Genomic DNA, 13,322 nt, shown 5'->3' with positions numbered 1-13,322 from the left:
CTATTCTGTTATGGCATTTGTGGATTCAGGCGCTGCCCTGAATTTGATGGATTTGGAGTTTGCCAGGCGCTGTGGTTTTTTCTTGGAGCCCTTGCAGTATCCTATTCCATTGAGAAGAATTGATGCTACGCCTTTGGCCAAGAATAAGCCTCAGTACTGGACTCAATTGACCATGTGCATGGCTCCTGCACATCAGGAGGATATTCGCTTTTTGGTGTTGTATAATCTGCATGATGTGGTCGTTTTGGGGTTGCCATGGCTACAGGTCCATAATCCAGTATTGGAAATCTATGTCTGTGTCCGGCTGGGGTTGTCAGGGGGTACATGGTGATGTTCCATTGCTGTCAATTTCGCCTTCCACTCCTTCTGAAGTCCCTGAGTTTTTGTCAGATTACCAGGATGTATTTGAAGAGCCCAAATCCAGTGCCTTACCTCCTCATAGGGATTGCGATTGTGCTATTAATTTGATTCCTGGTAGTAAGTTTCCTAAGGGCCGACTGTTTAATTTGTCTGTGCCAGAGCACGCCGCTATGCGGCGTTATATAAAGGAATCCTTGGAGAAAGGTCATATTCGCCCGTCATCATCACTGTTGGGAGCAGGGTTCTTTTTTGTGGCCAAGAAGGATGGCTCTTTGAGACCTTGTATTGATTACCGCCTTCTTAATAAGATCACAGTCAAATTTCAGTACCCTTTGCCGCTGCTGTCTGATTTGTTTGCTAGGATTAAGGGAGCTAGTTGGTTCACCAAGATAGATCTTCGAGGGGCGTATAATCTTGTGCGAATTAAACAGGGCGATGAATGGAAAACAGCATTTAATACGCCCGAGGGCCATTTTGAGTACCTGGTTATGCCATTCGGGCTTTCTAATGCTCCATCTGTGTTTCAGTCCTTTATGCATGACATCTTCCGAAAGTACCTAGATAGATTCATGATTGTATATTTGGATGATATTTTGGTCTTTTCGGATGATTGGGAGTCTCATGTGAAGCAGGTCAGAATGGTGTTCCAGGTCCTTCGTGCGAATTCCTTGTTTGTGAAGGGGTCGAAATGTCTCTTTGGGGTTCAGAAGGTTTCATTTTTGGGTTTCATTTTTTCCCCTTCTACTATCGAGATGGACCCTGTTAAAGTTCAGGCCATTTATGATTGGACTCAGCCGACATCTGTGAAGAGCCTGCAGAAGTTCCTGGGCTTTGCTAATTTTTACCGTCGCTTCATCGCTAATTTTTCTAGTGTTGCTAAACCGTTGACTGATTTGACCAAGAAAGGTGCTGATGTGGTCAATTGGTCCTCTGCGGCTGTAGAGGCTTTTCAGGAGTTGAAGCATCGTTTTTCTTCTGCCCCGGTGTTGTGCCAGCCAGATGTTTCGCTCCCATTTCAGGTCGAGGTTGATGCTTCTGAGATTGGAGCAGGGGCTGTTTTGTCGCAAAGAAGTTCTGATGGCTCGGTGATGAAACCGTGTGCTTTCTTTTCTAGAAAATTCTCGCCTGCTGAGCGCAATTATGATGTTGGCAATCGAGAGTTGTTGGCCATGAAGAGGGCATTCGAGGAGTGGCGACATTGGCTTGAAGGAGCCAAGCATCGCGTGGTGGTCTTGACGGATCACAAGAATTTGACTTATCTCGAGTCTGCCAAACGGTTGAATCCTAGACAGGCTCGATGGTCGCTGTTTTTCTCCCGTTTTGATTTTGTGGTTTCGTACCTTCCGGGCTCTAAGAATGTGAAGGCTGATGCCCTGTCAAGGAGTTTTGTGCCTGACTCTCCGGGTGTTCCTGAGCCGGCGGGTATTCTCAAAGAGGGGGTAATTTTGTCTGCCATCTCCCCTGATTTGCGGCGCGTGCTGCAGAAGTTTCAGGCTGATAAACCTGACCGTTGCCCAGCGGAGAAACTGTTTGTCCCTGATAGATGGACTAGTAGAGTTATCTCTGAGGTTCATTGTTCGGTGTTGGCGGGTCATCCTGGAATCTTTGGTACCAGAGATTTGGTGGCTAGATCCTTTTGGTGGCCTTCTTTGTCACGGGATGTGCGTTCTTTTGTGCAGTCCTGTGGGACTTGTGCTCGGGCTAAGCCCTGCTGTTCTCGTGCCAGTGGGTTGCTTTTGCCCTTGCCGGTCCCGAAGAGGCCCTGGACGCATATTTCCATGGATTTTATTTCAGATCTCCCTGTCTCTCAAAGGATGTCGGTCATTTGGGTGGTTTGTGATCGCTTCTCTAAGATGGTCCATTTGGTACCCTTGTCTAAATTGCCTTCCTCCTCTGATTTGGTGCCATTGTTTTTCCAGCATGTGGTTCGTTTGCATGGCATTCTGGAGAACATCGTCTCGGACTGAGGTTCCCAGTTTGTTTCGAGGTTTTGGCGGTCCTTTTGTGCTAAGATGGGCATTGATTTGTCTTTTTCTTCGGCTTTCCATCCTCAGACAAATGGCCAAACCGAACGAACTAATCAGACTTTGGAAACATCTGAGATGCTTTGTTTCTGCTGATCAGGATGATTGGGTGTCCTTCTTGCCTTTGGCTGAGTTCGCCCTTAATAATCAGGCCAGCTCGGCTACTTTGGTTTCGCCTCTTTTCTGTAATTCTGGTTTCCATCCTCGTTTCTCTTCAGGGCAGGTTGAGCCTTCTGACTGTCCTGGTGTGGATACGGTGGTGGACAGGTTGCAGCAGATTTGGACTCATGTGGTGGACAATTTGACATTGTCCCAGGAGAAGGCTCAATGTTTCGCTAACCGCCGGCGCTGTGTTGGTCCCCGACTTCGTGTTGGGGATTTGGTTTGGTTGTCATCTCGTCATGTTCCTATGAAGGTTTCCTCTCCTAAGTTTAAGCCTCGTTTCATTGGTCCGTATAAGATTTCTGAAGTTCTCAATCCTGTGTCATTTCGTTTGGCCCTTCCAGCTTCTTTTGCCATCCATAATGTGTTCCATAGGTCGTTATTGCGGAGATACGTGGCGCCTATGGTTCCCTCCGTTGATCCTCCTGCCCCGGTGTTGGTCGAGGGGGAGTTGGAGTATGTGGTGGAGAAGATTTTGGATTCTCGTATTTCGAGACGGAAACTCCAGTACCTGGTCAAGTGGAAGGGTTATGGTCAGGAAGATAATTCCTGGGTTTTTGCCTCTGATGTTCATGCCGCCGATCTAGTTCGTGCCTTTCATTTGGCTCATCCTGATCGGCCTGGGGGCTCCGGTGAGGGTTCGGTGACCCCTCCTCAAGGGGGGGTACTGTTGTGAATTCTGTTATCGAACTCCCTCCTGTGGTCATGAATGGTACTTCGGCGAGTTCTGTCCATGGACTCCCTCTGGTGGCTGAGTGGAGCTGCTGCTTCTGAGGTTCCTTCCACAGGTGACGTGGTTTATTCTTTGGCTGGCTGCTCTATTTAACTCCACTCAGATCGTTACTCCATGCCAGCTGTCAATGTTCTTGTACTGGTTCAGTTCGCTCTTGGATCTTTCTGGTGACCTGTCTACTCCAGCAGAAGCTAAGTCCCTGCTAGTTATTTATTTGTTCATTGTTTCCTTGTCCAGCTGGCTATCATGATCTAGCCTTGCTAGCTGGAAGCTCTGGGATGCAGAGTGGCACCTCCGCACCGTGAGTCGGTGCGGGGGTCTTTTTGCACACTCTGCGTGGTCTTTTTGTAGTGTTTTGTGCTGACCGGTTACCTTTCCTATCCTCAGTCTGTTTAGTAAGTCTGGCCTCCCTTTGCTGAAACCTGTTTCATTTCTGTGTTTTTGACTTTCATCTTAACTCACAGTCAATATATGTGGGGGGCTGCCTTTTCCTTTGGAGAATTTCTCTGAGGCAAGGTAAGCTTTATTTTCTATCTTTAGGGCTAGTTAGCTCTTTGGCTGTGTAGAGGCGTCTAGGTCGTGTTAGGTACGCTCCACGGCTATTTCTAGTTGTGTGATAGGATTAGGGGTTGCGGTCAGCAGAGCTCCCACTTCCCAGAGCTTGTCCTGTGTGAGTTTAACCATCAGGTCGTTCCAGGTGCTCCTAACCACCAGGTCCATAACAGCTGCAGTTCCTGCTGAAGATCGCTGTCCTCCATGCTTGCAGGGAGTTAGTGCGACAACTATGTGTGCACTATCTCCCTATTTGAATCCGGTGCCACCCTCGGCGTTCACCGCACTTCTGGCTCCTACGTCACATCCTCCAGGGAGAAAAGAGCTACCGCGCATGTGCGCTGAGATGACCCAGAAGTTCTGCCGCATTTCTGGAGCGGCGGCCATCTTTGTACACCCGGAGCGTGCGCTTATCGGCACAGGAGCTCCGAGTGATCCAGCGCCCCTTCCTCTCCTCAGAGTCGGCGGCGATTCTCCCCTCCGCACACCCTGAAGAACCCCTCGGTTCCAGCGGTGGCGGCTTCGGGTGCTGGACGAGCCGCAGCAGGAGCCTCCTCGCTGCCGGAACCCGACTGTCCGGTCCCATGATACGGTATCTTCTTATCAGGTACCACCGAAGAGGATCCCCGTCAGGGACAGGAAACCAACTGATGCGAGGGAGAGGTACCGCCCTTTTATCTGTAGGTTTCCTGTCCCTGAAGGGCGGATCCCCTCTCTCTGTAGTGCTGCCATGGGAGACCAAGAAAATGATAATTTCTTGCCAGTAATTTGATTTTCCTGAAACCTATGACAACACCCTAATTTTCCCTCCCTCTGGCTTAAAATTGGTGGTGGTTCGCAATCTTCTCACAATGGAGAATGGTCTTGAGTATATAGTTAATAACAATAATAAATATAATTTGGGTGACTCATATTTAACTTCCTGGAAACCACATTAAAGGAGGAAGTGGGAGTTGCCTTATATTTTGTGGCTTTGTCTTCCTGTTTAGTAAAAGGGGCGGATCCTACTCTGTCAGGTGCTGTCATGAGTTTCAGGAAAATTAAATCATGGGTAAGTAATTATCACTTTCCTTTTAATGTTGCTTGACACCTGTGGTCACATAATAATGTGGAATGGCCTTCTTAAGTAGTTTTATTTTAATTGGACACACCTGGCAAACTAATGCACATGTGTTTGAGATTGGTTTCATTGACCAAAGACCCTGAGACACAAACCAATGCATGAGTTTATTTTAAAAAACAAAAATGACATCTTTATGACACTTAAATCCAATTTGCATAATTTGAAATGTGGTGTAGTGAATATGTTCCCCTAACAAATTCAACAAAGTCCAGGATTCATAATGTAACTCTATCACCATTCATACCCAAAATGCCTGCAAACTCTTTCTTAACTTCATAGGTTCTAAGGCAATATACTGACATCCAAAATATAAGGTTGGTAACATGAAGAAGCAAACAAAATATACAATGTACACTACCGTTCAAAAGTTTAGCGTCACCCAGACAGTTTTGTGTTTTCCATGAAAACTTTTATTAATGAAATGAGTTGTCAAATGAATTGAAAATCTAGTCCAGACATTGACAAGGTTTGAAAAAAAAGATTTTTATTTGAAATAATAATTTTATCCTTCAAACTTTGATTTTGTCAAAGAATGCTCCCTTTGCAGCAATTCCAGTATTGCAGACCTTTGGCATTCTAGCAGTTAATTTGCTAAGGTAATCTGTAGAAATTTCACCCCATGCTTCCAGAAGCCCTTTCCACAAGTTGGTTTGGCTTGATGGGCACTTTTTGCGTACCATACGGTCAAGCTTCTCCCACAACAGCTCAATGGGGTTGAGATCTGCTGACTGCGCTGGCCACTCGATTATAGATAGAATACCAGCTGCCTGCTTCTTCCCTAAATAGTTCTTGCATAATTTGTAGGTGTGCTTTGGGTCATTGTCCTGTTGTAGGATGAAATTGGCTCCAATCAAGCACTGTCCAAAGGGTATGGCATGGTGTTACAAAATGGTGTGATAGCCTTCCTTATTCAAAATCCCTTTTACCTTGTACAAATCTCCCACTTTACCAGCACCAAAGCAAACCCAGACCATCACATTACCTCCACCATGCTTGACAGATGGCATCAAGCACCTTTTCAGTTGTAATGCATCTCACAAAGGTTCTTCTGTGTGATCCAAACACCTCAAACTTGGATTCGTCTGTCCATAACACTTTTTTTCCAATCTTCCTCTGTCTAAAGTCTGTGTTCTTTTGCCGATATTAATCTTTTCCTTTTATTAGCCAGTCTCAGATATGGCTTTTTCTTTGCCATACTGCCCTGAAGGCCAGCATCCCGGAGTCGCCTCTTCACTGTTGACACTGGCGTCATGTACTATTTAATGAAGCTGCTAGTTGAGGACCTGTGAGGCATCGATTTCTCAAACTACAGACTCTAATGTACTTGTCTTGTTGCTCAGTTGTGCAGCACGGCCTCCCACTTCTCTTTCTACGCTGGTTAGAGCCTGTTTGTGCTCTCCTCTGAAGGGAGTAGTACACACCGTTGTAGGAAATCTTAAGTTTCTTGGCAATTTTCCGTATGGAATAGCCTTCATTTCTAAGAACAAGAATAGACTGTCGAGTTTCACAAGAAAGTTCTTTTTTCTGGCCATTTTGAGAGTTTAATGGAACCAACAAATGTAATGCTCCAGATTCTCAACTAGCTCAAAGGAAGGTCAGGTTTATGGGTTCTCCAATCAGCCAAACTGTTTTCAGCTGTGCTAACATACTTGCACAAGGGTTTTCAAGGGTATTCTAACCATCCATTAGCTTTCTTACACAGTTAGCAAGCACAAAGTACCATAACAACACTGGAGTGATGGTTGTTGGAAATGGGCCTCTATACACCTATGAAGATATTGCATTACAAACCAGGCATTTGCAGCTAAAATAGTCATTTACCACATTAACAATTCATAGAGTGTATTTCTGATTAATTTAATGTTAGCTTCATTGGAAAAAACTGCTTTTCTTTCAAAAATAAGGACATTTCTAAGTGACCATAAACTTTTGAGCGGTAGTATACGTGTGTTATATATTTGAGTAATCTTAATTTTATTTGCTTGGATAGCTGTCTATTAGCAGTTGATTACATTTTTTATTACTTTGGTGACTTTACTTTGATTGTCTGGTAATTGTTTTCTTGTACGATTTTCCAGAAAAACAAAGATTCCGCAAATGATTATTTTCTGAGAAAACATATTGTTTACATTCAGAACATGAATGTGGCTTTTGCCCGTGATTTTTTTTGGACAATCAACAAAATATATTTTTTATCTTATACATTTTTCCTTTGTATATAATCATGGTTTACCTTATATATAATCATGCTTAAACTGCTGCAATCAGTGCTAGCAAAGTTAGCTTAGGGTTGGAGAACACAGTCAGCATCCTAAATGCTTGAAGTATGCCCAGCATCTGAGTCTGTTCAAGAGACCTAGTGCACACATCTATTTTACATGTAAAGAGGATGTCGCCAAGGGGATAAAAACAGTACTTGAGGAACTGTGGGATGTAAATTATACCGGTTGACTAGCTTGTGTGACTTCTCTGATGCATAATAAGATCTATTTTAGCCCTATAACTTTTCCCACATTCTGAACATGAATATGGCTTCTCCTCTGTGTGACTTTTCTGATGCATCACAAGATTTGATTTCTGAATAAAGCATTTCCCACATGTTGCACATGAAAATGGCTTCTCTCCTGTGTGAGTTCTCTGATGTGTAGCAAGATTTGATTTATTTGTAAAAGATTTCTCACATTCTTCACATGAAAATGGCTTCTCCCCTGTGTGAGTTCTCATGTGTTTAACAAGAATTGATTTCTGCTTAAAATATTTTCCACACTCTGAACATGAAAATGGCTTCTCCTCTGTATGTCTTCTCTGATGCATAAGAAGAACTGATTTCTGATTAAAACATTTCCCACAATCTAAACATAGAAATGGCTTCTCCCCTGTGTGACTTCTCTGATGTGCAACAAGATTTGATTTATCTGCAAAACATTTCCCACATTCTGAACATGAATATGGCTTCTCTCCTGTGTGAGTTCTCTTATGTATAGAAAGATGTGATTTCTGTTTAAAATCTTTCCCACATTCTGAACATGAAAATGGCTTCTCTCCTGTGTGACTTCTTTGATGTCTAACAAGATCTGATTTCTGGTAAAAACATTTTTTACACTCTAAACATGAAAATGGCTTGTCACCTGTGTGACTTCTCTGATGTCTAACAAGATCTGATTTCTTGTTAAAATATTTCTTACACTCTGAACATGAAAATAGATTCTCCCCTGTGTGAGTTCTCTTGTGTACAGAAAGATGTGATTTGTGTTTAAAACATTTCTCACATTCTGAACATGAAAATGGTCTCTCTCCTGAGTGACTTCTCTGATGTCTAACAAGATCTGATTTCTGGTAAAAACATTTTCCACAATCTAAACAAGAAAATGGCTTGTCATATGTGTGAGCTGTTTGATATTTAAAACTGATTTCCTTTACAATCTGTAATGAATCAGAAAATAGGATTTGTTTAAAAGGCTGAGATGATATATCTTTGGTATGAGGGGCTGAAGTTATATCTGGGATCATGACATGCTCTTCAAATGTATTTTGATTGACACCAAAGTCATCTGATTTCAGTCTTGAAGATGTCAGTTGTCCCTGTGATTTCCTGGTGCAATCATCTGCCAAGAATAAAATAAATTATTATTTTTTAACATTTTTATATAAAATGTCCATATAAATTGCAAGTTATGTGTCACTGTTCCACCCCTCAGTATACAAAAAAAGGTTGCACTCTATCGTGCCAAAACACGTCAAATATGAAATATATGAAATATGAATTGCAAACTTGCTTTTTGAACATTAGGAAAAAAATGTTTTGAGACGCTTAGCACAGAATTTGGCCAAATAGTGTGAGACCATCAACCATCGTCAAGGTGGTCTCATTAAAAAACTGATGGGTACCTGACCTCCCTGTCCAAATGTGAACACTTACCGAAGGCTAATGTCTGCATGCTTGGGTGAATATGGACACCTCTCTCAGCAAAGCCTACATATGGGTTGGCCGGAACCAAGTGTGAATAGATGTAATTAAAAACCAGATGGTGAAGGGAGGAGTGCGCAGTCAATAAGCTAACATAGAAATGACAGAAAAAAAGACTGGCACATCCAAACTAGTGTGAATAGGTGCATACCAGGAGCAGCCACCTCCATATATAATATACAAAAAAAGGTTGCACTCTATCGTGCCAAAACACGTCAAATATGAAATATATGAAATATGAATTGCAAACCATCGTCAAGGTGGTCTCATTAAAAAACTGATGGGTACCTGACCACCTTGACGATGGTTGATGGGCTCACACTATTTGGCCATAACTATAACTGCCACCTGAGGAAGATGGAGCTATTCCGTTGAAACGCGTTGTAGAAACTAATAAATGAAGATTTTATATCAACTCACCGTCTCGCATGCGCTCCTATGACTGTTTTTTTTATCCCTTCTTATGTGAGAAAATAGCTCAATACTTTGCGTTCAAGGCACAAATCAGCTGTACAAAAGATGACCCGTTACAAAGCACAAAAACTGGATCATTAAATAGTGGGGGAAAAAAAGATAAATCTAGATTTCTGTTGAGCTATGTGGATGGGGGTTTGAATCTGGCACAGGCAGCACAAATTTATTAATTCTTCCTGTCAAATGTGAAAAGATCAAGCATGTTAGGAATGTTTTCTTGGCACACCCTGGGTCCTCTGTTACCTGTGGATGGACCCATGGACAGTAGAGCTTAGCTAGGCATTATAACCAACCAAGTTGATCCCTGCTTACTCTGTGGCAAAAAAAAATAATGCACTCTTTTAGGGTAGCGTAGTCATAGACTGGCTCCAGCAACATGACCATGAATTTTTCTTGCTTCCAGGCATTCTCAGTCTTCAGAATTTAATCCTATAAAACATCTTTGGGATGAGGTAGAATTGGCTATCCTGTCTCAAATTGATATAGCAGATTATTATTATTATTTATGATTATAGCACCATTTATTCCTTGGTGCTTTACATGTGAGGAGGGGTATACATAATAAAAACAAGTACGGTACAATACAAGTCACAATGGTACAGGAGGAGAGAGGATCCTGCCCGTGAGGGCTCACAATCTACAAGGGTTGGGTGAGGATACAATAGGCGAGGGTTGATGATGAAGACATAAGTCTCATTCACCTAGACATACCGTATATCATGTCCATACTCCTTATTATAAATACAGAACATGTATTATCCATATTTAATTAGTATAGAATATACAACTAAATATATTAGAGCCTAGAGTATAAAAATAAACATAAAATTGTAAAACCCAGTGAATCTATGACTTCTCTGCATTTAGTAGTTACTACTCACCTGGGTAGTCATCTGTAGGAAGCTCCACTTTACACCACTCATCACCCCAATCATATGTCTCTGTAGTATTAATATGGGTCAGATCTTCACCCTGAAACAAATATTGTAAATGTGACATACAGATGGAGAAGTCACATCTATGATCAGCTCTAATCCTGCCGTCTCCACCGTTCTCATTACACAAGTATAAAACATATAATACTGGTGGATAAGACAAGACTGAGCACAAGACCTTCACAGCCGTCTACACATCATGGGGAGCAAGACAAACAAACCAGATATAATCCAGAGAAAAATGGAGTGTACATATCAAAATTAGAATAGACAATTTATTTGTAAGACATATCAGGGACAATGCTCAATAAGAATTAAAAAACAGATGCTTTGTGTCAACTAAGGAGATGCATCGGAGAAACCATGATTGATGTTATCTCATATGATAGTATATTCAGGATAATCAAATGCATGAAAAACTACTCTACTCGTCCTGTGGAGACTATCCCAACACAAATTGCAGTGAATAAAATACTTTTTAAAATGTTAAGCTCAGTGCCTTACACTGAAGAAGTTGGCAATATGCCTTAAGGTTACCGGGTTCTGGATAGCAACGTCTGCATGTATATGTGGGACAAAAATAAGAGGTAATACTACAATAAAATGCCTTAGTACATGTATTAGAGGGCTATTTATACCTTCATTTGTCTAAAAGGCTTTGGAGTAGCAATAAGAGGCAAAAACTAAAACACATAACATGCATAAATTAACATGATTACTGCATATGTTTTTACCTGGTAAGAAACCAAAGTGCTAAGTGACTGCTGCATCTCCCACCCCAATGCGCATTTCGCCTATTCTTTTTCCAGAGGCGTGCTTAGGTGGAGAGATTCAGGAGTATTTAAATAGCCCAAGTACCAATGGAATGCTACCAAACATACCATGTGCCCATCGCCAGATCCTGATGATCAAATTAGTACCTTATTAGTATACAGCAGCTGGTGCCATGACGCGTCGGCGCATCCGATCGTGTTGTCTCTGCAAAGCAATGGACTTCCTGCTTCCGGCTGTGATGGAATGCATGCATTCCACCAGGCCGTAGCCGAGCGGAAGTCAACGTCACCATCTGTTACCTGAGGCAGGATCGTCAAGCGTGTGACTCAATTAGCGCTTGCGCACAGCCAGGTCACCAGCGCCGTGAAGAAATGAAAACTAAAAGGGACAGTATATGGACTACAAACCTATATAATGTTTTCATAATTACTATTACCACATAGGTAAGGGAATATAATAAAAAGACAGTGTATAAAACCCTTTCGTATGGTTATTTTTGTATAGCAGTGCATAAAAGGAAAGTGCATCTCCACCTCTAAAGGCATTGATAGTTGATAGTGATGAAGAGTGATGTACATTGCTTAGTAAATGGAAATAAAAGATGTAAAATTGATGAATAAATCATCAAAACAGATGAATAAAATAATATATATAATATAATATATTTAATAAAGTGTTAAAGTGCATAGAGAATCAACACAGTGCATGTGAAGGACACTAAGAGGAACAGGTGTGTAGGCATGGGCAGAGAATAAAATAATGCCCACACAAGGACCTAAACCAACACTAAAGTGCAATAGTGCATAAAGATAGCCGCAGCTAAGCTGACAGCCTATTGGCATTTGTTTGGTAAACCAATGGATAAAAAGTGGGGAGGCCAAAGATACCTCATAAATTGTATTCATATACCGTATATACTCGAGTATAAGCCGAGATTTTCAGCCCATTTTTTTGGGCTGAAAGTCCCCCTCTCGGCTTATACTCGAGTCATATACCGGGAGGTCAGCAGGGGAGGGGGAGCGGGGGCTGTGTAATTATACTTACCTACTCCCGGCGCGGTCCCTGCAGTCCCTGGCTTCCCCGGCGCTGCAGATTCTCCCTGTACTGAGTGGTCACATGGTACCGCTCATTACAGAAATGAATATGCGGCTCCACCTCCCATAGGGGTGGAGCCGCATATTCATTGATGTAAATGAGCGGTACCATGTGACCACTCAGTACAGGGAGAATCTGCAGCGCCGGGGAAGCCAGGGACTGCAGGGACCGCGCCGGGAGCAGGTAAGTATACGGGGAGCGCAGCGCTGCGCGATATTTACCTGCTCCTTGCTCTGGTGCGGCTCCGTCTGCAGCGTCTCCTAGCTGTGACGCTCAGGTCAGAGGGCGCGGTGACGTAGTCAGTGCGCGCCCTCTGCTGAGCGTCAGTGCTGGAGACGGAGCCGCACGAGGAGCAGGTAAATATTGAAAGCGCCGGCGTCCTGAGCAAGAGAGGTGAGTATGTGTTTTTTTTTTTATTGCAGCAGCAGCATTATATATGGCACAGCTTTATAAGGAGCATCTATGGGGCCATAATCAACGGTGCAGAGCAATATATATGGGGCAGCTTTATAAGGAGCATCTATGGGGCCATAATCAACGGTGCAGAGCAATATATATGGGGCGCAGCTTTCTATGGAGCACCCATGGGGCAATAATGAACGGTGCAGAGCATTCTATATGGCACAGCTTTACATGGAGCATCTATGGGGCCATAATGAACTGTGCAGAGCATTCTATATGGGGCACAGCTTTCTATGGAGCAATAATGAACGGTGCAGAGCATTCTATATGGCACAGCTTTACATGGAGCATCTATGGGGCCATAATGAACTGTGCAGAGCATTCTATATGGGGCACAGCTTTCTATGAAGCAATAATGAACGGTGCAGAGCATTCTATATGGGGCACAGCTTTCTATGGAGCATATATGGGGCCATAATGAACTGTGCAGAGCATTCTATAAGGGGCACAGCTTTCTATGGAGCAATAATGAACAGTGCAGAGCATTCTATATGGGGCACAGCTTTCTATGGAGCATCTATGGGGCCATAATGACTGGTGCAGAGCATTAAATGTGGCACAGCTCTATATGGTGCATCTATGGGGCCATAATGAACGGTGCAGAGCATTATATGTGGCACAGCTTTCTATGGAGCATCTATCGGGCCATAATGAACGGTGC

At 43.0% G+C, this 13,322-nt stretch overlaps 1 protein-coding gene across 1 annotated transcript in view; it reads right to left on the bottom strand.

The window, feature by feature from the left end:
- Positions 1-5,045: 5,045 nt before the first annotated feature.
- LOC138666579 (uncharacterized) overlaps positions 5,046-13,322 on the bottom strand; it is a 115,488-nt gene continuing 107,211 nt past the window's right edge. The window contains exons 18-19 of the mRNA XM_069754782.1: positions 10,277-10,367; positions 5,046-8,559 (exon numbers count right to left, since the gene is read on the bottom strand). Coding sequence (XP_069610883.1) covers positions 7,406-8,559; positions 10,277-10,367 — 1,245 coding nt within the window. The 3' untranslated portion in view covers positions 5,046-7,405. The remainder of the gene's footprint in view (positions 8,560-10,276; positions 10,368-13,322) is intronic.

The sequence above is a fragment of the Ranitomeya imitator genome, chromosome 2 (assembly GCF_032444005.1).
Source record: "Ranitomeya imitator isolate aRanImi1 chromosome 2, aRanImi1.pri, whole genome shotgun sequence".
Classification (NCBI taxonomy): domain Eukaryota; kingdom Metazoa; phylum Chordata; class Amphibia; order Anura; family Dendrobatidae; genus Ranitomeya; species Ranitomeya imitator.
This window is presented reverse-complemented; position numbering and strand designations above follow the sequence as displayed.